This window comes from Herpailurus yagouaroundi, unplaced genomic scaffold (assembly GCF_014898765.1).
Source record: "Herpailurus yagouaroundi ecotype Mexico unplaced genomic scaffold, PumYag 100, whole genome shotgun sequence".
Taxonomy (NCBI): domain Eukaryota; kingdom Metazoa; phylum Chordata; class Mammalia; order Carnivora; family Felidae; genus Herpailurus; species Herpailurus yagouaroundi.
Window position 1 is genome coordinate 53825568 of NW_024412391.1, and position 25839 is coordinate 53851406.

At 38.4% G+C, this 25839-nt stretch overlaps 1 protein-coding gene across 3 annotated transcripts in view; it reads left to right on the top strand.

Moving 5' to 3' along the window:
- The window catches only part of CRPPA (CDP-L-ribitol pyrophosphorylase A), a 345176-nt gene that overhangs the window by 23555 nt on the left and 295782 nt on the right, over nt 1-25839 (top strand). For all 3 annotated transcript variants that reach the window (XM_040472524.1, XM_040472525.1, XM_040472523.1), the window contains exon 3: nt 19437-19586. In XM_040472524.1, coding sequence (XP_040328458.1) covers nt 19437-19586 — 150 coding nt within the window. The remainder of the gene's footprint in view (nt 1-19436; nt 19587-25839) is intronic.

Below are 25839 nucleotides of genomic sequence, written 5' to 3' on the forward strand. Positions count from 1 at the left end.
CGAGCCCCGCGTCAGGCTCTGGGCTGATGGCTCGGAGCCTGGAGCCTATTTCCCATTCTGTGTCTCCCTCTCTCTCTGCCCCTCCCCCCGTTCATGCTCTGTCTCTCTCTGTCCCCCAAAAAATAAATAAACGTTGAAAAAAAAATTAAAAAAAAAATGGTAGCTTGATGTAGTGTTAATGGAGTGAAAATGATCATAGAGGTACGTTAGTTGACCTCAAAACTTGGTCAGGGCCCTCCTATTTCTTCTGTGACTCCTTCCTTTTCTCCAGGCTCCTTTACTGTAGTAGATGCAAGATGATCAATTAGAAGTGAAATGAAGAGGAAGAAAAGGGCACAGGATTTATAACACTGAGGAATTAGAGTGAAACTTGACAAATTTGAGCAAGTTCCTAGAGAGCACTGTATAGGTGGGGCAGATAATGAAAAATTTATACTATAAGGCAAATAAAATTAGAGATCTTTGGCTATGTTACCTTTTGGAAAAATATCATTCAAGCTCACAATACAAATTACACATTTGGAATTTTTTGCTGATTATTTTTTTTTGAGATCTTATTTCTAAGATTGTTCATAAAGTGATACTTGTGGTAATAGGTCTGAAAGTTAAGAGGACTCTCCTGCTGCAGTTAATAATAAGCTAAGATATCCTGGTTTAACTGGTGACTTAATAAAACATAAACATGCATAGCATTTACTGTTTTTTTTTGTTGTTGTTGTTGCAGATGTGTTGGAATTCTTTGACTCTTTATAATGAATTTTAATAGAATAACTTTTATGTATTATGCTCATGATTAAATCATACATGATATTTTAATGAAATCGGTGAAACTTTGATTGAACTAAGAAGCTAGTTTTAAGCAAAATCTTCACTATTTATTTTGAAGCTTCAGGAACTTGATATCTTCTAGGAATAATGTCTTGTGGGGCGCTTGAGTGACTCATTTGGTTAAGCGTCTGACTTTGGCTCAGCCAATTCACGATATCACGGTTTGTGAGTTTGAGTCCCACATGGGGCTCTCGACTGTAAGCACAGAGCCTGCTTGGGATCTTCTGTCCCCCTCTCTGCTCCTCTCTGGCTCATGCTTGTGTTCTCTCTGTCTCTCTCAAAAATAAACATTTAAAACAATGGAAGTGATGTCTTGTTTGGATGGTGTTAAGGAATAATTTTCAAGAAAGTAGGAAATGAGTTTAATACAGATAGGTGAAATACTTTTTTTTTTTTTTTTGATATTTATTTATGTTGATAGAGCAACCACAGGGGAGGGGCAGAGAGAGAAGGAGAGAGAGAGAATCTTAGGCTCTATGCTATTGTAGAGTCCAACATGGGGCTGGATCCCAAGACTCTGGGATCATGACCTGAGCCAAAATTAAGAGTTGGGTGTTCAGTTGACTGAGCCATCTAGGCACCCCATGAATGATTATTTCAACATCCTGTAGATTCAGTTTGCATATATATATATATATATATATATATATATATATATATATAAATATATTATATTTGAGAATTCTTGCATCCATGTTCATCAGGGATATTGGCCTCTAGTTCTCTTTCTTAGTGGAATCTTTGTCTGGTTTTGGAATCAGGGTAATGCTGCCTCTAAAATGAGTTAGGAAGTTTTCTTTCAATTTCTATTTTTTGGAAAAGTTTGAGTAGAATAGGTATTAACTCTTCTTTAAATGTTAGGTAGAATTCCCCTGGGAAGCCATCTCGCCCTGGATTTGGTTTGTTGGGGATTTTTGATTACTGATTCAGTTTCTTTGCTGGATATCGGTCTATTCGAATTTGGTATTTTTTCCTGCTGCAGTTTTGATATTTTATGTTTCTAGAAATTTATCTATTTGTTCCACGTAGTCTGATTTGTTAGAATATAATTCTTCATACTATAATCTTATAATTGTATGTATTTCTATTGTGTTGGATGTTATTTCTCCTCTTATTATTTGTTTATTGGGGTTCTTTCTCTTTTAGGGGGCATATCGGTATTATTTTTTCAAGTAAACAGCTGGTTTCATTGATCTAAATATTTTTTTCACTTTCTATATCATTTATTTCTGTTCTAATCTTTATTACTTCCCTTCTTCTACTGGCTTCAGACTTCATTTGTTCTTTTTATAGCTCCTCCAGGTGTAAGGTTAGGTTTTTTGAGATTTTTCTTGTTTCTTGATGTAGGCGTGTATTGCTGTATACTTCCCTCTTATGACTGCCTTTGCTGCATCCCAGAAGTTTTGGACCATTGTGTTTTCATTTTCATTTGTTGCCGTGTTTATTTTTTTTAATTTTTTTTTATTTCTTCATTTCATGGTTGACCCATTCATTCTTTAGTAGCATTCTTTAGTTGTTTAATCTCCATGTTTTTTTGGTCTTTGCAATTTTTTTCTTGAGATTGACTTCAAGTTTCACAGTGCCATGGCCAGAAAAGATGCATGGTACAATCTTATTTTTTTTTTGTATGTGATGAAGCCTGATTTGTGACCTCGTATGTGATCTTTGCTGGAGAATGTCCCATGTGTATTTGGAAAGAGGGTGTATTTTGCTGCTTTAGAATGAAATGTTCTGATATATTTGTTTTGTGCATCTGGTCCAGTGTGTCATTCAAAGCCACTGTTTGCTTGTTGATTTTTTGCTTAGATGATGTGTCCATGGATGTAAATGAGGTGTTAAAGTCCCCTGCTATTACTGTATTATTATCAATGAGTTTCTTTATGTTTGTCATTAACTGTTTTATATATTTTGGTATTCCATGTTGGAATTCAATTTACAGTTGGCAGTAGTTCCGCTTGTTATGATGTAGTGCCCTTCTTCATCTCTGGTTATAGTCTTTGGTTTAAATGTAGTTTGTTTGGGGGCACCTGGTGGCTCAGTTGGTTAGATATCCAACTTTGGCTCAGATCTTTATCTTGTGAGTTAGAGCCCCAAGTCGCCCTCTGTGCTCACAACTCAGAGCCTGGAGCCTGCTTCAGATTCTGTGTCTCCCTCTTTATCTGCCCCTCCCCTGGTTGTGCTTTGTCTCTGTATCTCTGTCTCTCTCAAAAATTAAAAAAAAAAAAATGTTTACTTGTATATATATGGCTAGTCTGGGTTTCTTTTGATGTCCATTTGCATGGTAAATGTTTCTTCAGCCCCTCTCTTGAAATCTTCAGGTATCTTGAGGTCTAAAATGAGTCTCTCATAGGCAGCATATAGATGGGTTCTGTTTTTTTTTTTTTTTTTAATCCATTCTGACACACTGTGTCTTTCAACTGGAGTCCCTTTACATTCAGAGTAATTATTGATAGATACGTATTTAGTATCATTTTATTACTTGTTTTGTCATTTCTGAAGTATCTTTGTTACTTTTGGTCTTTACTTTCAACTCAGTATTTCTTACAGGGCTGGTTTAGTGGTCACAAACACCTTTAGTTTGTGTTTGTCTGGGAAATTCTTTATCTTTCCTTCTATTCTGAATGATAGCCTGCTGTGTTGAGTATTCTTGGCTGCAGATTTTTCTCAACCAGCACAATGAATATTTTATGCCACTCCCTCCTGGCTTGCCAAGTTTCTGTGCAGAGATCTGCAGCTAGCGCTATGGGTCTCCCTTGGAAGTTAAGGACTTCTTTTGTCTTGATGCGTCTAGGATGTTTTCTTTTTCTCTATATTTAGCAAATTTAACTACAATATGTCTTGGTATTGACCTGCTTTTGTTGATTATAATGGGAGTTCCCTATGCCTTCTGGATTAGGATATCTATGTGTTTCCTTCCCCAGAATAGGAAAATTTTTACTTCTTACTTCCTGAAATAAACCTGCTGCCCCCTCTTCTCTCTCGTCCTCTGGGACTCCTTTTATACAAATATTACTGTATGTGATGGAGTCACTGAGTTCCCTAAGTCTACTTGCGTGTTGCATAATTCATTCTCCCTTTTGTTCAACTTCATTATTTTTCATAATTTTCTCTTCTGTATGACTTACTCATTTCTCTGCTTCTTTCATCCTTGTCATTCTATCCAGTCTGTTTCCAATCTCCGTTGTTGGAGTTTTCATTTTTGCCTGATTGGTTTTGAGCTCTTTTATCTCTGTGGTAAGGGTCTTCCTGATGTCCTCCTGTTCTTCTCAGTCTCAGTGAGTGTCCTTGTGGTTGTTACTTTAAATTCTCCATCAGGCACATTACTTGTATCAGCTAGATCTCTGCCTGGATCTTTCGTTGTTCTTTCTTAGGGGATGAGTTCCCCTCCATCTTGGCATTTTGTCGAAGTCTCTGTCGTCCTCTCTGTGTTGGAAAATCCTATTAGGTTTCCTGTTCCTGAGAATAATGGCTTTATGAAGGAGAGGTCATAAAGTGTTCAGGGCCTGGCGCTTCAGGCCCTGTCTGTGGTGTATGCTGCATGTAGTCTGCTACTGTGCTTTGGCTGCTCTATTGCTCAGGCCAGTCATTTGCAAAGGGTTTCCTTGTCTGTAGCATGCAATGTTTGGATCTTGGCCAGAGCGTAGTGAGTTTTAACTAGGTGTGGTCTGGTCTGCTTGTTAAATGAGATTCGATGCTCCTTCCTCTTGACTTGAAGCCTTGCAGAGCTCTCTGGTTGGAAGACATGGTGTGAGCGCAGGTTTCTGCTGATCTTCCGGTGAAGGGGTCTGCTGTGCTAGGCCTTAGGCATGCTTGTCTGAGAAAAGGAGGACCAGCAGAGTCCTGGCGTGTCAGGACTTGGTTTAAGCTGGTGAGGCTGCCAGTGGTATGCTGTTGAGTGAATCTGGCTGGCCCTGTGCTCTTTAGTGAAGCTGGTTTATGCTGAGGGGTCATGGAGGGAGATGGCACCAGCCAGTTCCTGTGTCCATGGAGAGGAGTCTCTGTGCTTGCTGCTGTCAGGGAACTACCCCCCCCCCCCCCAAGAATATCAAGTAACTTCCCCATAAGTGTCCCAGGCATCTTTCAGATTGCTGATGTCACACAGTCTGTCTCCAGGTTGCTTGCCCACCTGGAACAGTACATTGTCCTTTGGGCTCTATCCCAGTCAAGCCTGATGCCTTTTTTTTTTTTTTTTTAATATTTGTTTTTAATGATGACTTTTAAACTGCAAACTTTAAGGATGTGCTGTATTAGGGGGCCTGCACTAGTCTTCTGGGGAGGGTCTCGCCACTCTGGGACAGATGTAGGTTTGACTGAGAAGGGCAGGTAAGCCGGAGCACAGGGGCATGGGGTTTGTAGCGACGCAGGCTAAGCAGCCAGTGTCTGGGTTAGCTGCCCTCAGCAGGTGTCTCTGCGCCTATACTGAGGGGCAGGGGAGGGAAGTGCTGCCTGCCCGCTCTTCTGTCCCCAGACAGGTGTTTCTGTGAACACCACCTCTAAGAGACAGTGGACGAGTGAACAGTCTTTTCCCAAGTACTTTAGGCAACTCTCAGATCATGCAGTCTTTCCCGGATGGTTCGCCTGCCTTCTTTCCAGGAGCAGGACAGTGTTCTCAGGCCTCTTTCCCAGCCAAGCCCGCCAACCGCTAAAACTCCTGGCTTTGAGACCTGCTGGTGAAACTCAAGAAAATCAGCCTCTCTTGTTTTCCCAGCCAATGGCTTTGGAGAAGACTTCTCCTGAGTGTACCCACGTGCACTCCGATCTCTCTCTTTCTCTTAGATTTCTTTGTGGCCAGGACTCCTTTCCCTCTGCAGCACCCATGATAGGTTTCTTCCCCAAACCATGTCTCCATACTTCATACCTTCCTCTGTGTGGCCTCTTCTATCCCTCTAATTGTACAGTCTGTTCTGTCAGTACTCAAGTCACTTTCCGGAGTATGATTTGACAATAATGTAGCTGTGTTCAAGGGATAAGTCAAGTCTAGGGTCCTCCTGCTAAGTTGGCATCTTAGCTACATAGTGTCTGCCAGGTTGATTTTAAAGTCACTTATTTTTCAAAGGTATTGTGCATTGTCTCTATGGTGTGACTAGATAAGAATATCTTTTTCCTCCCTTGCTTAGGATTTATTCATGCAGTTTGATTAATATCTTATCAATTCTAGAGCCTTCCATATCATTAACTTTTAAATATTGACTTTGCCCCATTTCTGACCCTACAGCTTTTTCTCCCTTCTACTTATGCATCACTGTATGTGTGGTAAACCTTCCCCTGTCCTCATAACATCATTTTTTTTTTTTTTCTGGCGTGTGTGTGTGTATGTGGGGGGGTGGTGTTTTCCGAGTAGCCTTGGTTTTCATTTATATTAGTCCTAATATAATCTCTTGTAGAAGTATTTTCACAATCAAAATTTGACTTCCTAGGAGTTTGATTTGGTCCTTTTCAGCTGTCAGTGCCCCCCCCCTTTTTTCCCCACGGTTTTATATTCTTTCAGTACTTAAATATAAATATTTAATTTATTGTAGTTAATGTAATTCTTCGTAGTTCTTAACTTCTTCATTTCTCCACTTTGATTCAAGATTTGTTTCTTCCTCTGTTGAGCCGTTTGTATTGTAGTCCCATGTTTGGCAGGACTTTATCAGTAGGAATCCTTTGGGCATGGGATGAAGATGTGTTTTTGTTTTTTTTTTTTTTTTAATTTTTTTTTCAACGTTTATTTATTTTTGGGACAGAGAGAGACAAAGCATGAACGGGGGAGGGGCAGAGAGAGAGGGAGACACAGAATCGGAAACAGGCTCCAGGCTCTGAGCCATCAGCCCAGAGCCTGACGCGGGGCTCGAACTCACAGACCGCGAGATCGTGACCTGGCTGAAGTCGGACGCTTAACCGACTGTGCCACCCAGGCGCCCCTGAAGATGTGTTTTTGAAGCAGATTTGTGTTCTGCCAGGGATCCTGAGGGCTTTACCATTTTGGATTCACATTATGTTAATTTTTGGCTTGAGGTTTTATCCACCTTATGGTCATGTTAAACCAAACTCTGAACTCGCATTAAGTCTAGAAGACAGTTAGGGCCTCTCAGGGAAGGTTCCCCTCCCCTTCAGAATACAAGCCAGGATAGACAGACAATTTTGTATAATCTTAACGCAGTGGTTATTGTGCTTTATCCGGCTTACCTTTTAAATGGTTACCTGGATCTTAAAGTGAGGACCACAGTACTTGCGGACTAGGTAGCATAGTCTCAGGACAGAATTCCTCATTCTGTCTCATTTGTTTATACTAAATCCTCTTAATAACCCAACGCATCTCCACTGTCTTCCTTGGATTCTGTATGTGATGTTAGTCCTAGGTAGTTGTCTCATAAGTCACGGTTCTAAAATAATGATTTTTTATTTAAAAAAAATTTTTTTTTTTCAACATTTATTTATTTTGGGGACAGAGAGAGACAGAGCATGAATGGGGGAGGGGCAGAGAGAGAGGGAGACACAGAATCGGAAGCAGGCTCCAGGCTCTGAGCCATCAGCCCAGAGCCCGACGCGGGGCTCGAACTCAGGGACCGCGAGATCGTGACCTGGCTGAAGTCGTGCGCTTAACCGACTGCGCCACCCAGGCGCCCCAATAATGATTTTTTAAAGTTTATTTATTTATTTTGAGAGAGAGGGAGAGAGAAGGGGAGGAGCCTAGAGAGAAGAGGAGACGGAATTTCAAGGCAGGCTCCATGCTCAGTATGGAGCCAGATGTGGGGCCCGATCTCATGACTGTGAGTTCATGACCTGAGCTGAAACCAAGAGTTGGCTACTTTGCTGCTTAACCAACTGGACCACCCAGGCACCCCTAAAAAATTACTAAAAAAAAATAACCTTAAGAGTCACACTGGGGAAAAAGCTATTAATAATAACATTTTCTCCTGAACTTTTTTTACATTGTAAGAGGTTTTGCAAGATAATTTGTCAGCCATAGTCCTGAAATTAGAAGTTTTTTACTGGGGCACCTGGGGGGCTCAGTCGGTTGAGCGTCTGACTTCAGCTCAGGTCATGATCTCAGGGTCCGTGAGTTCGAGCCCCGCGTCAGGCTCTGTGCTGACACCTCGGCGTCTGGAGCCTGCTTTGGATTCTGTGTCTCCTTCTCTCTCTGCCCCTCCCCTGCTTGTGCTCTGTCTCTCAGTAATAAATAAACATTAAAAATAAAAAAAAAAGTTTTTTACTAAGTATAAATTATTTTTATATTTCTGCATAATTAAAAGTCCAGAGATGGAAAAGTAGTAACAAGGACATTGTTATAAGGGAGATGTTGGACAGGGTAAAATAAGTTGGAACATAGAAATGTGAGAGAGTCATTTTAGGACTAATAAGCTAGCTGTTATATACACAAAACTGCCAGTAATAACATGAATTTGAAAATGATAGTGCATCAGAAAGGCAACCTCCTCAAAATGTGTTCCTGAGAGAAGACATTTCCATAGTTACTTGCACATATTAAAGCCCTGTGTTCTTGGATCTCTAATCATGTTTTATCTTCTCCTCCCTTGTCAAGTTCTGACAGTAACAGGTCACATTTATTGCTCCTTCTTTTGCACCTCCTCAGTGCAAAAGTTGACTCCTCAGTGCACAGCGATCTGGCTTCTTCTCCTCTGACTACTCTGTCCAAAATCACCTGCAATTTTTCAGCTCCCAAACTATATGTGCAGTTTTAGTCTGTTATAAAATAAGTAAGATGACTGGCTTTTATACCTGGTTCCTTGAAGGAAGAATTGAAGTATTTAGAATTTCTGAAGTAATAGAGGAGGGTTTTTGTTTTTCATGATCCCCTTCCATCTCCCCTGAGATGATGCTAATGAGATCACTCAGGATCTGGGCTGGTTGTCAGAAATACTAATGGTGTCTCATTACCAATGGCAGTTGGAGGTTTGAGACTTTGAACCAGCCCAACCTCTGGGGGAGAGTAATTGGGCTGGAGACTGAGTTGAACCACATGGTCAATGATTCAGTGACTCACACTGACAAAATGGTATCCCAATGAAGACCCTGGATGCTGAAGCTCAGGGGAGCGACCTGGTTGAGCAGCGATGTGCTGATTGCATGGGGAGAGGGCACCGCAGAGGCTGTGTTCTGAACTCGCAAGCCCTCACCCCATGTTTCTCTACGTTTATCTGGTCTGATACATATCCCTGGTCATACACATGTGATCATAAATAATTGTCAAAATGTAGTTCTAATCATTTTCCTGAGTTCTAGGAGTTTTGGGTAAACTTCATTGGAGGTTGTGAGAACCTTCTGGGTTTGCAGCCAGTAGGTCAGCAGAGCTGGTGATGTGGGGATCCCACTTGGGTCTGGTGTCTAAAATAAGGGCATTCTGGTTGTGAGCTGTGGGGGTTGTGCTAAGTCCAGGTGGCTGACATTAGAAAGAATCATATTATACCAAAGCAGCCTATACAGAATGTCTTAGCTAAATTGACAACGTTAACCAGACCTTCCTTCTGCAGCTCTCTCTACTTTGTCTTCTGTGACTGCAATCTTTGCTGTTTTTTTTTTTTTGACCACTCTTTCCAGATACATCTTCCCATACTCGAAATGTTTCCTTTAACTTCTTTTATAACTGAACAAAGTACTTCTGAGCAATCAAAATCATGCTCACATTACTTAATTGAAAACCTGTTACACAGTAAAATTCACTTTTGGGAGGGTATACAGTCTGAGTGTTTATACCTGTATAGATGATTACAATCACAACAGAACTTTGTAACATGCCAAAGAATTCCCTCCTGCTGCTGCCTGGTACTCAGACCCTTGCTCTCTTCCTAATCCAGGTCAATTCTACATAGGTGCTCTGTCCCTTTGTTTTTGTCTTTTCCAGAGTACTGTATAAAAAGAATCCTACAACATGCAAGTTTGTGAGACGATTATTTGGCGTGGTACAAAGCATTTGCATGTACCCATTTTAACTCCACATTGACATATATATTTACTCTGAAATCTCTCATGCTATAGCTTCTCTGCTATAATTGCAGACCTTGTATGTTAAGCTTCCAACTGAACAGAACCATTTAAATTTGCCTTTTTTAGCATCTCTGGAATAATCTGTAGGTTTGAACTCATTAATCTTCCTTGATTTCTTTCCTTGAATTAGCTTTTGGAGACCAGGGGGAACCATTAAATCTCCCCCTCCCTCCATCTAAGGGAAATAACCTAAGACTTGAAGTTTAGAAAGATGGCTGTCTCCCTGGTTTGATAGATGGAGTACAGGAGATTGAGGGGACTGAAATTAGTTTGGGATCTATGTAATGATCTAGCGAAGTGGTCAAAGTCTATTTAAGCATACTGAAATAGAGAAAGAAGTAGAGGTTGGGGGCCAGGGGAAGAGTTTAAGGAACTGGATTGGCTGGACCTGATTGGATGATGTGAGCCAAGGGGTAATATGACACATGTACTTGTGAATGCTTTAATTTTTCTTTGCCATTCCCTGACAGTAGACCTCATCGTCTCTTCTAAAATGCTCCTGCCCTCCCAGACCTCAGCATCCTTTTCAGACACTGAATTGCTTTCCAGAATTTGGCAGACCTACCCATGTTAATACTAGTTACCTAAAGAATTTTAACTGCTTGTGATCTTATCAACTGACCCTTAGGTACATTTTACTGCTTACCTAATAAAAAATACCCTACACTTACTATATTGGGTTGTTTTTCCAGTATTTAAGGCAACAGGTATTTTTGTATCTGAGAGTAGACTTCTACACCTGAGTTTCTTTGTGTATCTGAATACTGAAGTGGCACAGCATTTCTCAAACTTGGCACAATCTTACATGTTTTCGTAAGGTACTTTCTGTTGGTGGGGCTATCCCATGCCCTGTAGGATGGTTAGCATCATTAGTTAGAAAATTTGTTGAGTCCCTTTCTGAAGAGAAATAGTGTAACCTAATAAACAGAAATTCTGACGGGGTCGGGGTGGGGTGGCGGTATGTGTGTTTGTGGGGGGGCAATCTTTGTATTTTACAGCAGGACTGTACTCAGTAACGATTAAGGAAAACTTGAGAAGTAAAAGCTAATATGTGTGTATCAGGAAAAATAAACTGTTTGACTATCCAGTATTGGATATTTATGCAAAGTATTTTGGGCTTGTTATTAAAGAGCTAAATGACTCGACAGATGTTATTTTCCAAACAAAGAATCCTAGGTAGAATTGACCATGGCTAACAGTAAATTGTACTGGATCTCTATTGGTTAGTTTTGATCATGATCAAGTGCATTGAAGGTCAGAGTTCATTAAGTGTTGGGTGGGGGGGTCAGGTAATAAGCACTCCCGGGCCATTGGATTCTGTATCTTACTGGAGGGAAACATTGGTATTAAGACCTGGGTCTGAAAGAAGCAGTTTGATATGTGAGAAAGCCTGATTTCTGAGTATTTAGTGGCAAAGTTGAGGCTTATTTTAACAAAGTTGAAGTGCCCAGGGCAGGTAGTGAATTATTCCCTGACTATGGAATGAGGTAAAACTTGATGTGTTACTGATGGTGAAAAGGCTACTGTGTGAAAAGCTTTTGTTTTCTTTAGCTAAAACTGTGACTCCTGTATATTTTATGTATTACCTCTAAATCAAGTTGGAGAAGGAGGCAGATCAAGGGGTGGTGGTATACCTAGGGATTAAAATGTAGTAAGGCTTATTTTTTTTTATTTTTTTTTTTATTTTTTTTTATTTTTTCAACGTTTATTTATTTTTGGGACAGAGAGAGACAGAGCATGAACGGGCGAGGGGCAGAGAGAGAGGGAGACACAGAATCGGAAACAGGCTCCAGGCTCTGAGCCATCAGCCCAGAGCCCGACGCGGGGCTCGAACTCACGGACCGCGAGATCGTGACCTGGCTGAAGTCGGACGCTTAACCGACTGCGCCACCCAGGCGCCCCAAAATGTAGTAAGGCTTATTAAACACCCAGGACATCCAAGCAGAATACTTTTGATCAAATTAGATGTAAATTAAATGGTACTGCTTTAATTTTCAGGAATTAAAGTTGAGTATATCAAATGGGGGCTTTATTTCTTCATGCTACATATCCTTTTTTTAGGGGTACATGGAGTGATAGAGCAATTTGGATAAGTTTTTCTAAAATACTGGTATTTCTGTATTGAATAAATTATTTTTATGAAAGGATATTGGAGTTATTGTATTATCAAAATATGAAATACTCACAATCTCATAATGCCCAATGATTAGCTTTGAAGATGTGATTGTGTAAACATTCATTAAGTAGTCTCAGAATAGAGACAACTCAGCTAAATGAAATTGTAATTATACAGTCAGGATTTCTATAGTATGTTGTCATAATTAGCCTGAATGAAGATAGGCGAGTAGGAATGCATGTCAGCACCTGCTCTGTGTATGGATAAGTATTGTTGAATTTCGCTTCGAAAAGTAAACAGAAGAGGTGGGGTTCATTTTTCCACATTGTGTGATTTGTATCTGTGATTTCCATGCATTGACTTGTGGAAATACTTGGATAGATTAGCGTGAGAGGCAAGTAATCACTGTGGTGCTGAGCTGTTAAGCTTCCATTCAGGGCTTATTAGGCTAATTCCCAATGAGGCAGTGTATTTGATAACTTGGGAATTATGCTTCATGTAACAAACTACCCAAATAGCTCTATTTTAGAGGCACCTAACTGATTTTGTTCATACTTGTGTCTTAATTTTGATACTTTAAATTTTGGAAAAGATTCACGTAAATGAGGAGTTAGGTTTCTGAACAAACATCCCTTTCTATGGAAACAGCTATGGAGTGCATGCCTGTCAGGATTAGCATCTTTGTTTAAACCAGATAGTTGAGTGAGTGGTAGTTTTTTTCCACATGTTATCCTTTTTATGGGTATTTTATTCAGTAAACCAGTAGTCACTTTGTGCTTTAAATGGTCTTCCTATTGTGCTACTATACAGCTGATCTCTAGGCTTCCAGTTAAACCTTACTGAGTCTTGGAGTATACCGGTCCTACCATAATTATATCCCAGATATGGATGTTATTTTTTCTCTTCAGAAGTTTTTAGTAGTCAGAATGAGAGTCCACAAATGTACTGTTAGAAATTAAAAAGGGAGAATTTGAAAAGCACTTTGGACACTTAGGTATCTACCACCCTGAACATTACTGGTCACTTTTAAACCATATCCCTGCCCTGATCTTAGTTATTTCCCCCACATGGATAAACATTATCCTGAAATTTGTTTTTATTTTCTTGTTTTGTTTTTTGTTTTCATTTTTGTTGGATGTATTCCTAAAGGGCATTGTAGGTTTGTATGATTTTTCATATCCCTGTAAAAAAATAATTATTTGTATGATTTAACTTTTGCTTATTTTGACAGCACTTTTTCCCCCCCCCAAATACATTTAGGGAATTGTATTTATGTGAATCTGTGCAGCTATCACATGTTCATGATCACTGTTTTATATCACAGTTCATCTATTTGTAGTTGATGAACCTGTGTTTTCTTTAATTTTTGCCAATGCAAGCATTGCTAGCATGAACATTACTATTAATGTCTTAAGCACATGACCCAAGGATTTCATTACAGTCAAGATATATGCATGTCACCAGCTTTACCAGATGATGCTCAATTACTTACCGACCTTGGATAAATTCTACTCACTAGGGTATAAAAAGAGTTTGAGCTAGAGCCATATCCTTACCATTTAATATTGTTGATGGTCTTTTTTTCTAATCCAGTTAGTGGCAAATGCTTTCTCTTCGTGGTTTAATTTGGTATTTTGTTAATAGCTTTGGCATTTTTTCCCCAGTATTTACAGGATTTATGTGTTCTCATTGAATTGCCCATGAAAGTCTTTTGTCCCTACTTTTATTTTTTAAGTAAAAAGCAATTTCTAGAAATTACTTATATATTAGGCACACAAATATTCTGCCAATTATATGCCTTGTAATCATTTTCTTCCAGTTTGTTTTAATGTAGTTAAAAATACTAATGTCTTCTGTTATGATCTTTGTTTTCTGTATGAGATCTGAGGGAGGGAGAATGGGTGCTGGGTTCAGACTGTGGTGGTGCAGAAAGTGAAAACTGTGCTGAAATGGTATATTTTGAAGGTGATGGGCTTGCTCATGGATTCAATTCAAATGGAGTATGAGAGGAGATAAATTAATGATGATCAAGGTTTTTGACAATAACTAGAAGAATAAAGTTGACTTTTATGAAGATGGGAAGTGTATGGAAAAGCAGACATGGACTGTGTGGTATATGTGAAACCAAAACTGATCTCAGTATGTTAAAGTTGAGGGGTAGCTCTTGATCTGAGAAGTTAAATAGGGTATTCAGATATTGAAAGTCTGGAATTGAAGAGATTGTTTGAGGATGGAGGTATAGTTTTGGAAGTTCTTATGTAGATAGTATGTGAAATGTTGTGACTTGATGAAGTCACTTACGGAATGAGGGTAGCTAGAGAACTTTGAGGTCTCTGCTTGTGAGATGATTGAGAAGGTTTTCTGAAAGCCAGGTGAACAGATGCCCTTGAAGACAGAGATATCCATTGGATTTGGCCACGTGGGGGTCATGGGTGATATTTATAAATGTATTTTTGTGGATTGGGGGAGATAAAATCCTCATTGAAGTAGATTGCAGAGAACAGGAGAAGAGACAGACATTGGAGATTCTAAGGAATACAGATAATTACTTTAATGGAGTTTTGTTTGAACCTCACTAGGAGTAATTTGGTTATAGCTAGAAGATAGGTGTGATCAAAGAAAGACTTATTGACGGGAGATGTCAAAGATTGCTTGGATGCTACTGAAGATAGTTGACAGTGAAGGACTAAAAATTGATGAAGCAGGATAGAAGGCACACTGTTGGTGAAAGACTTGAGAAAGGGATGGGTGCCAGTGGATAGGTTCAGACACTGGCTTTTACATAGGAGCTTGGGAAATTTTTTTGTAGTTCTCAGAAAATAAATTTTAACTTCCTTTGTTAAACATTATTTGTTTTTGATGGTTTATTGCTAGTATAGATAGAGATAGAAGTGATTATTTAATGTTGATCTTGTCCTCTGCTTTCTTGTCAAATATGTCTATTCCTAGTTTTATAGGGAATTCATCCAGATTTTCTGTAGAATACTGTCTGCAAATAGAGATAGTTTCACTCTTTCTGGATGCTTTTTATTGGATTTTCTTGTCTAATTTTCCTGACGAGAACTTTCAGTACAACGTTTAACAGAAGTGGTGACAGTGGATATATTTTTGTTCCTGATGCTAAAGAGAAAATCCAGAGTTTTTATCAAATACGATGTTACCTATTGGTTTTTCACAGTTGCTGGTTTTTGGCTAGAGGAAGTTCTGTTCCTAATTTGTTGCATGGTTTTTTCACAAAGGAGTGTTGCATTTTGTCAGATACTGTTTCTGCATATGTTGACATGTTGGTGTTTATTATTTTTTTTGCCCTTAATTAATATGATATATGACATTGATATTTTGGTATATTGAATCAATTTTTCATTCATGGGATAAATCTCATTTGGTTGCCAAATTTGGTTGTTAGTATTTGGTTGAAGATTTAGGCATCTGAATTCATCAGGGGTTTTGGTCTGTCGTTCTTTTTTGTGATGTCTTTTGTCTAGTTTTGACAATACTCATCTTACAGAGTGAGTTAGGAAGCATTCTCTCCTATGTTACTTTTTGGAATAATGTGAGGAATGGGTATTCAAGATATTTTGTATAGCCAGTGAAGCCTCCTGGGCTTTTCTTTGTGAGAAATTAAAATTCTAATTCAGCTTTCTTAATTGTACAGGTCTATTTAAATTGTTTGTTATTAACTGAGGGTTGATGGGGGGTGGGAGGGAGGGGAGGGTGGGTGATGGGTATTGAGGAGGGCCCCTTTTGGGATGAGCACTGGGTGTTGTATGGAAACCAATTTGACAGTAAATTTCATATATTGAAAAAAAATTGTTATTGAATCTGTTTTTGTAGTTGATGTCTTTCTAGAAAACTGAAATTTCATCTGTTTTGCTGAAATATACTTGTTCATAGTTTTATATTTCTTCTGTAAGGTTGGTAGAATGTCATTGTTTGATTCCTGATTACACTAATTAGCATCTTCCCTCTCCCATGGTTTGTCTAGCAAAAGATGTGTCAATCCTCTTTACCCTTTCAAAGAACTAACTTTGGATATTGATTTTTTTTTCTATTTTACTACTTTCTATTTCATTTTTTTCTGCCCTAGTCTCTATTTACTACTTATACTTGATTTAGTTTAAGTTTTTTTTTCCCGAAAAAACTTTAGAAGTGTTAAGTCTTCAGGTAGAACATTTTTGACTTGGGAATATCTCTTTATGTATAGACATACACTATAAACTTCCCTCTTTAGATTGCTTCTCCCGCATGCTCTGTTTCATACTGTATCTTTTCATCTCATTGTGTCTTCTGTTTTCCTAATTTCTTCTTGCATTCATTCTTAGTATGTTCACCTTCCACATTTTTGAAATTCTCACATTTAAAATTTATTGACAGTTTTTTTTTTGTTTTTTTGTTTTTTGAGGTATAATTGATGTACAACATAAGTTTCAGGGGTAAAAGATAATGTTTCAAATTTGTTAACTTTATTTTGGTGATCATTTCGCAATGTAAACATCTGTCAGCACACATGGTTACAGAATCCTTAGGATTTTTAAGATTTCTCAGCAACTTGATGCTGTAGTCCATGCTGTACATTACACCTCTAGTTCTTATTTTGTCACTGGATATACCTTTTGACTGCCTTCACCTGTTTTGCCCTTCTGTACCCCCACTTCTGGCCACCACTAATCTTACATGTCTTTGAGGCTTTTTTTTTTTTTTTTAGGTTATATGTGTAGGTGAGATTGGTCTTTTCATATGTATTGGTCTTTTTCCGACTTGCTTCGCTTAGCATATTGCTCTTGAGGGTCCATCCATGTTGTTAGAAATAGAAATTTCCTTTCCTTAAGGCTGAAAAATATTTTCTTGTGGATGTGTATACCACATTTCCTTTATCCAGTCATTGGTTGGTGGACCTTGAGATAATTTATCAGTTCTAGGTGGTGATGGTCTCCCTCCCATTTCCTCAGGGCTTACTGTTGCTGTTGTATGTGACTTTGCTGGTCTATTTCAGTGATGTTCCCCTCCCCCTCCCCGCATACCAGGTGAAGTCTCTGAAATTACTTCACAGAGGGTGCAGTCTTGGGCATGGATATAGTCACCCTGGAATGACAGCGGTTTTAGTAGGATTCTTTTTGTCTTTGTTTTGTAATCTCTTACTGTCTGTCTCTGATATCACACCCAACTGATAAAGTCTATTCATTGCCTGCAAATTGCTTTCTTTTTTCTTTTCTTCCTTATTTCTTCCTCTATTTCTTTGTCTTTCCTTCCCTCTTGACAATGCCTGAGTTATAAAATGTTCTACAGTGTGATTCAGTTACACTTTGCCTCCTCTGCAATGGTAGTTTTTGAGGCCAGTGTTGGAAGTTTGCTGTGATTTCATGCCAGCTGCTGTTACCTGGCTCTTTCCAAGGTGTCCCTGGTAAACTAGCTTGCCAACAGTTTAGCTTTTTGCTCTCTTGTAGCTACCACCCCAGTCTAAATAGCTTAGTGTGATGATAGTCTTTGTTTTTTTTTTTTTGTTTTTTTTTTTTTTGAGAGTGCAGTAAGGTTTAAATTTGCTCACAGTCAGTTCCATATAAGGTGAGTTCCCTTTTGGGAGAGATTGATAGCTCTGTTCTTAAAGCCTGTCTGTCCCATGAAAAATCCCTGTACTGCTACTTGAGTAGGGGGTGGGGGGCATGATGTCTTGTTTCTCTAAGTGAATCTTCTATTTCACAAGTAGGGTGGTGCATGGAGACATTCAAAGACTCTTGTTATTCTTCTGGTGTGAAAACTCTGCCCTAAGTGAGATTGGGGGTTAAGGGTATTCAGGGCCCAATATTCATTGTCTACCTACTGTGCCTGGGGTAGATAATCCATTCACAAGTTGTGGCTGTGTGGTTGGAAGGGAGTCGGCCATCTCTTGTCAGCAGTTTCCTTAATTTAGCCTCTATGACCTGGGGCTGAATGGGATGGGAAGTTCTAACACTCTGCCTTCCTTCTGGGAGGTAGTGGGAGAGGGAGCCCCATCTTTTCATCCATACCACTCCGAGTGGAACTTCAGTCACACTGAGCTGGGTGGATTACTAAGGAAGAAATAGATCTTGCCTTGAGTACCAAAAGCTCTCCCTTTTTAGCAAGATTTAGTTGATTTTCTTAAAAAAATGTTTCATTTGCTGCATGCCCTTCAAAGACTTTAAATGGTTGCAGTAAAATACTTTCACTACTTTGGCTGGAGAGAGAATCTGGTGAGGTCCTCTTGCTCACGCTTTGTGTTTCATGTTGTATATTAAATAGAATTTTTGCTTCATGGCCTGGTATAGAAGATTATTTGTCCATAGTTGGAACGTAAATAGAACTTTTCCTGTAAAAAGTTGTGTGTGTGCTCACACACGTGTATGTGTTTCTCTTGCCTTCTAACCTTTACTGACAGGTGTTGGGCTTGAGGACTTGGGTTTGCACCTTACTGAACTTGCACCTACTTGGACATTACTGCCTTCCTGTCAGCCCTGGCAATGTGCTCATTTTTGCTTTTATTCCAAGGTTCCAAATTTCTACTTAAGTCTCTGGGAATTGTGACAGTTTATAAACTGTCTACTTGGCTCACACATTAGCTTTTATTTTCAGCCAGTCTCTTGGATTTTATAAGCCAATTTACAGACTATTTATCTTGCACAAATACTAGTCTTCTCAAGTCCAAATTTGTTGGTGTATCAATTTGATGGCCTGCAGTATCTGTGTATTAGTCACGTGGAAGATAGGAACTTGCGGAGGAGGTTTGGTTAATGGCCTACCACAGGAACTATATTTTAAAGCAACTCCTCCAAAGCAGTTGTCTGGGAATGACTTTCAAGACTACGATGAAACACTTTTAAAGATAAAGGGGACAAATTGTCAGATATGAAGGTGTCTTTTTGTAATGTTTAAATGCATCTATAAATGAGTTTACAGTTTAATTAGAGCTATTGAAATCAATGGCTACTTTACATGAGGGCGCATTGCACTGAGATAGTTTGAAGGGAATTTTTTTTTTTTTTTTACAGGAATTAGAGTATGGCATAAATTCATTGTTACTCAGGTTGAGTCTCATTTTGTCCTTCTTAGGAGATAGGTCTCTTTCCTTAATTATCTGTGTTTAAGGTAAATCTTTTGAAAGCCCGCTGAGAAATAATGATGTGTCATCCTTCTCTAGTTTTTCCCCATTAATTCTTCTCCCTCTCTCGTTCATGGAACAGCCACTTGTATCTTACCATTCTGATCTAGTGTAAGACTTACACGGCTAGTGATAAAAAACAAATATGAACTTACAATGGAAAAGAGTATCTGTACCTCTTACTTGGAACTGTAATATTAAGAAATAGATTTTTTGATGTGAAATACTGTTTTATTAACCAAATTAACACTTGTTCAAATATTTTCTTGAGGTTGCTTGTTAAAATTAGAAATAGAACCTCTCAAAAATAAGAGAGAAAAGTTGAGAGTTTGATTGTGAAATATGCTCTAGGTGAAACAAATGTTAATTGGATCTCTGTTTGTTTTTCAGGCAGCAGGAGCAATTCGACCTCTTGTATCTACTGTAATCAGTCCATCTGCTGATGGTTGCTTAGACCATTCACTAGAACGTGCCAGACACAGAGCAAGTGAAATGCCACAGGCTTTTCTATTTGATGTGATCTATGAAGCATATCAGCAGGTAAGAATCAGGGTTTCTGAAAACCGCTGTGTTGGGGGTCTGTAAGAATGCTTGTCTATTTGGAGATTTGCTGGAAGAACTTGGGTGATTCCGTGTATAGCTGGGCTCATGGTTAAAATGGACAACAGTGAAGTATGGACGATTCACAGCTGGGTCATATGAGAAACACATGCAGAGTCTGGAAGTATACATGTGTACTCTGAAGTTCTCACCTTCCCCTGAAGGGTCACACAGAGCACTCCCTTCCTCGCACCAGCAATGAAAATTTAGCAACATGTGTGTGATGGTTCTTCTCAGGGAAGACCATCAGAGACTTAGTGTCCAAGGTATTTATTGGGGTTGGTCATATAGGGATCCTCTGCCTTAGCATGTATAAAAATTCCAGATTCCCAGAAAGAAGGTAGCTGTCCAACCTCAACCATATTGTTTATGCAGATAGTCTGAGCACAGTGAGCCATACTTAGTAGTTAACTGTTCAGTGAGAATACTGCAAGAGCCAATTTCCCATATTGAGGTGGAAAAGTAAGGACAGCCTTTTTAGGCCTGTGTGATCAATTTCCTGCACAGCTATACTGATACCTTGAAAATTTCAATTAACAAAATAACTTGTTTTAGAATCTCACATAATTCATTCATGTTTAGATGATCCAGATTACCTTTTTGTTTTTCATGTTCTAAAAATGTTTTGGGACCCATATAAGTTTTACTGGCTTTTATTGCATATTGATGGATTAAATACTTACTGAATATTAGGTATTATGCTTGTCAGAAAATACCCCATGAAATAAGCTATAACTACAGTAACTCATTGCTTGACTGATGTTAAATAATCTATGGAGAGTAGTTTGAATAGATGGACTTTGAGGAATATGAGGTACTGGTAATAGGGTTATTGACACTTAAAACAGAAGAATGCCTCCTATTTCGGATAGAAGGTGATCACAAACACAATAAATTATGGCTCAATCTCCGTTGGTTAGTTTTAAAATGAGAGGATGTAAATGAGAATCCATTTTAGTGATATAAACAGTACGCCATGGTTTGTATTATTTCCCTAAAATGAATTTGGAGTACAGGAATTTACCTATATTTGGCTGTTAATTATTCCAGGGGTAAGCTATTATAAATATTTATTCAAATACTCTTTTGCATCCTAAATGTTGCAGAGCTACACCACATCTGCCTTACCACCTGAAATTGTTGATCCTTAAACACTTAGAGCTATCACATGTCATTCTTCCTGGTATATTTTAGAAGATAAAATGAATATAATTTCATTTCCTCACATTAGACAAGGATTTTTTCCCCCCAGTTTTTGCTGGAGAATTAAGTGCTAATGCACTGAGGTATTGGTTCTCATAGTGTGGTTCCCAGACAGAATCGGTATGCTTTGGAACTTGTCAGAATGCAAATTCACGGGCTCCACCTCAGATCCACTTAATTACAAACTGTGGGAATGGGGCCCATCAATTTGTGTCTCAACAAACAACTCTGCCATGTGATCCTAATACACTGAATTTTGGGAACCACCACCCTAAGGCATTCACACCATGTAATGAATCAGACGCTCTTCTGCGTTCTTGAGAGAATTCAGAAAATAGTAACATGACCATAATTATGTGTGTTCTGTGGTTCAGGTGAGGAATTTTGAATTACAGAATCAGTTTGAAGGTTTTGCTATAAGCTTTTGGTTTTTCCTCAATTTTTTTGGTTTAATTATTTATTTAATTAATTTTTTATAAGTACTTTTTATTTTTTATTTTATTATTTATTTTTTTAATATGAAATTTATTGTCCAATTGGTTTCCAGACAACACCCAGTGCACCTCCCAACAGGTGCCCTCCTCAGTGCCCATCACCAACTTGCCCCTCCCTCCCACCCCCCTTTGTCAAGTTTTGATTAAAATCCAGCTAGTTAACATACAGTGTAATACTAGTTTGAGGAGTAGAATTTAGCAACTCATCATTAGCACAACACCTGGTACTCATCACAAGTGCCCTCCTTTATACCCATCACTTATTTAAGACATCCTGTCCAAGTACCTTCCCTGCAGTAACCCTCAGTTTGTTCTGTTTCTTGGTTGGCCTCTTCCACCCCACCCCCTTGTTCATTTGTTTCATTTCTTAAATTTTGTATATGAGTGAAATTGTGGGATATTTGTCTTCTTCTGGCTGACTAAATTTCCTTAGCCTAATAATCTCTAGCTCCTTTCTTGTCATTGCAAAGGACACTGGCAAGGTTTCATTATTTTTCTGTGGCTGGGTAATACTCCATTGCATGTATGTATGTGTACGTATATGTACGTCTATCTACACATACATACTACATGTTCTTTACCTGTTTGTCAGTCCATGGACATTTGGGCTCTTACCATAACTTGGCTATTGTTGATAATGTTGGGATAAACATCAGGGTAGGTGTATCCTTTCAAATTAGTATTTTGTGTATAATTTGGGTAAACGTGTAGCGGTGCAATTGCTGGATTGTAGCGTAGTTGTGTTTTTAACTTTTTTCAGGAACCTTCATACTTTTCTTCAGAATGGCTGCACCAGTTTGCATTCCCACCAGCACTGTAAGAGAATTGCCCTTCCTCCACATCCTTGCCAACATCTGTTGTTTTCTGTGTTGTTAATTGTAGCCATTCTGACTTGTGTGAGGTGATTTCTCATCGTAGTTTTGATTCATGTTTCCTTGACGATGTCGAGCATCTTTTCATGTATCTGTTAGCCATTGGGATTTCTTCTTTGGAGAAGTGTTTGTTCATGTTTTCTGCCCAGTTTTTAATTGGATTATTTGTTTTTTGGGTGTTGAGTTTGATAAGTTCTTAATAGATTTTGGATACTAACCCTTTATCAGATACGTGATTTGAACATACCTTCTCCCATTCATAGGTTACCTTTTAGTTTTGTTGATTCCTTCACTATGGGGAAGCTTTTTATTATGTTGTAGTCCCAACGTCCCTGTTGCATGTTTAGGTCTTTCATCTATTTTGAGTTTATTTTTTTTTTTTTATGTCTGTGGTGTAAGAAAGTGGTCCAGTTTCATTCTTCTGTGTGTTGCTGTCCAGTTTTCCTAGTACCATTTGTTGAAGAGACTGTTTTTTCCACTGGGTATTCTTACCTGCTTTGCCAAAGATGAGTTGACCATATAGTTAGGGGTCCATTTCTGGGTTTTCTATTCTGTTCCAGTGATCTCTGTGTCTGTTTTTTGCCAGTACCATACTGTCTTGATCGCTTCTGCTTTGTAATCCAGTTTGAAGTTAGGAATTGCGATGCCTCCAACTTTGCTTTTCTGTTTCAAGATTACTTTGGCTATTTGGGGTCTTATGTGCTTCCATACGAATTTTAAGGTTGACTGTAGCTCTTTGAATAATGCTGGTGGTATTAAGATAGGAATATGTAGATTGCTTTGAGTAATGAAAACATTTTAACAATATTCTTTGAATGCATGGGCATGAACTGTTTTTCCATTTCTTTGTGTCCTCTTAAATTTAATCAGTGTTTTATAGTTTTCAGAGTACAGATATTTTATCTCATTGGTTAGGTTTGTTCCTACATATCTTATGGTATTAGGTGCATTTGTAAATGGGATCAGTTCCTTAATTTCTCCTTCTGCTTCATTATTGCTGTATGCAGCTGATTTCTGTAAATGGATTTTTGCATTCTGTGAGTCTACTGAATTCGTGTTTCACTTCTAGCATTCTTTTAGTGGTGTCCTTTAGGTTTTCTGTATAGAGTATCCTGTCATCTGCAGAGTGAATAACTTCTTCCTTTCTGATTGGGATGCATTGTCTGATGGCTGTGGCTATCACTTAGAGTACCATGTTAAATCATAATGGTAAGAGTGGATGTCCTTCTCTTGTTCCTGCCAGTAGAGGAAAAGCTCCCAGTTTTCCCCCATTGAGGATAATATTAGTTGTGGATCTTTCATACATGGCCTTTATGATGTTGAGGTATACTTCCTGTAACCCTACTTTGTTGAGGGTTTTTATCATGAATGGACATTGGACTTGGTCAAATGCTTTTTCTGCATCTACTGAGAGGATCATATGGTTGCTATCCTTTCTTTTACTAACGTAGTGTATTGTGTTGATTGATTTGTGAATATTGAACCATGCTTGCAGCTGAGGCATAAATCCCACTTGTTTGTGGAGAATGTTTCTTTGAACGTATTATTGGATTCAATTTGCTGGTATTTTATTGAGAATTTTTACATCCATGTTCATCAGGGATATTGGCCTCTAGTTCTCTTTCTTAGTGTATTATTTGTTTTTTTTTTTTTATTTATATATGAAATTTATTGTCAAATTGGTTTCCATACAACACCCAGTGCTCATCCCAAAAGGTGCCCTCCTCAATACCCATCACCCACCCTCTCCTCCCTCCCACCCCCCATCAACCCTCAGTTTGCTCTCAGTTCTCAACAGTCTCTTATGCTTTGGCTCTCTCCCACTCTAACCTCTTTTTTTTTTTTTTCCCCTCCCCCATGGGTTCCTGTTAAGTTTCTCAGGATCCACATAAGAGTGAAACCATATGGTATCTGTCTTTCTCTGTATGGCTTATTTCACTTAGCATCACACTCTCCAGTTCCATCCACGTTGCTACAAAAGGCCATATTTCATTTTTTCTCATTGCCACGTAGTATTCCATTGTGTATATAAACCACAATTTCTTTATCCATTCATCAGTTGATGGACATTTAGGCTCTTTCCATAATTTGGCTATTGTTGACATCACAATCCCAGACTTTAGCCTCTACTAGAAAAGAATTATTTTTAAAATTGAACTTTCTTAAAGGTGTTTTCACCTTTTCAAGATAAATAAGCCCTTTTTAAAAAGTGTTCATTTATTTTGAGAGAGAGACAGAGAGCAGGGGAGGGGCAGAGAGAGACAGAGAATCCAGAGCGGGCTCCACAGCTGTCAGTGCAATAAAAATTCTCTGGACCAATCTGAGATTTTCATCATATACCTAAAGTTAGCATAACTTACTACTGAATTTCTTTGTTCAAGTTACCAGGTTTTCTTTTTTCCTTTATCAACGTAATTTATCATTAAATACTCCGAAGAAATAGATTTTAGACCATAAGAATCAAAGAGAAAACACCTAATTACATGGAAAAGTAATAATGAAATACTTAAGTATTTATCTTTTTTTTTTTTTAATGTTTATTTATCTTTGAGAGGGAGAGGGACAGCAAGTGGGGGAGAGCCAGAGAAGAGGGAGACACAGAATTTGAAATAGGCTCCAGGATCTGAGCTGTCAGCACAGCTGACACAGCGCTAGAACTCATGAACCATGATATCATGACCTGAGCCAAAGTCAGGTGCTGAACCAACTGAGCCACACAGGCGTCCCAAGTATTTAACTATCTCATACCTGTAAGTTTTTATTAAGTTTTAAATTAATACTAACCCATACACACATTTCAGTATTCACAGGTAAAACTAGCTTTTTTTTTAATTCTATGCACTCATACATTTACACATAAGCATAAATATGTACCATATGTAGCCAATATACCTTTATATCCTGTTCCATTAATATCCAATCATGAGCATTTTCATGCACCAATGAAGTTTTCAAAAACATAACTTTCGGTGATCTTTTCAAGTTACTAAAAGATGTCACTATCTGATGTCTAGATATACAGACTGAGAATCACACACTTATAAAAATGGTGCCAGTCACCAACTTTAGACACAAATATTTGCCAATATTTCTAATATTTTCATATTAATTTCTTAAAGTTTTCCAGAAATATTTTTAAATATACAAATATGTACATATATATTTTCCCCATGCTCAACTCATAATTTACATTAGTTTCAACATAATATCTACATATAAATAGCTATGTGCATGAAATTCACTCATTTGACAGTATTAAGAATCAAGGGTAAACCATCAAGTCTTCCAGGTGCTAAAAGAAAAAGTCCATGCACTCATGGAACAGACATGGCATCATCAGGGAGCCACGAATACTTACCAGAAATACAATTATGTAAACTAGTGAAATATAATAAGGAAAACTAAAACAGAATCAAGAAATATGACAGAGGAGGTTATTATACCTGGCATTATCAGTGAAGGATTCCTAGGAGGTGACATCTATACAGGGAGGTAATCAACAGTGGAAACAACGTTCATAACTAAACAAAGTGGCCTGGAAAAAACAGTACATAGGTCTTTTTTCATGTACTTACATGCACATACACTCTTAGTTACTCTTTCCATTCAACAAATACTTACTTG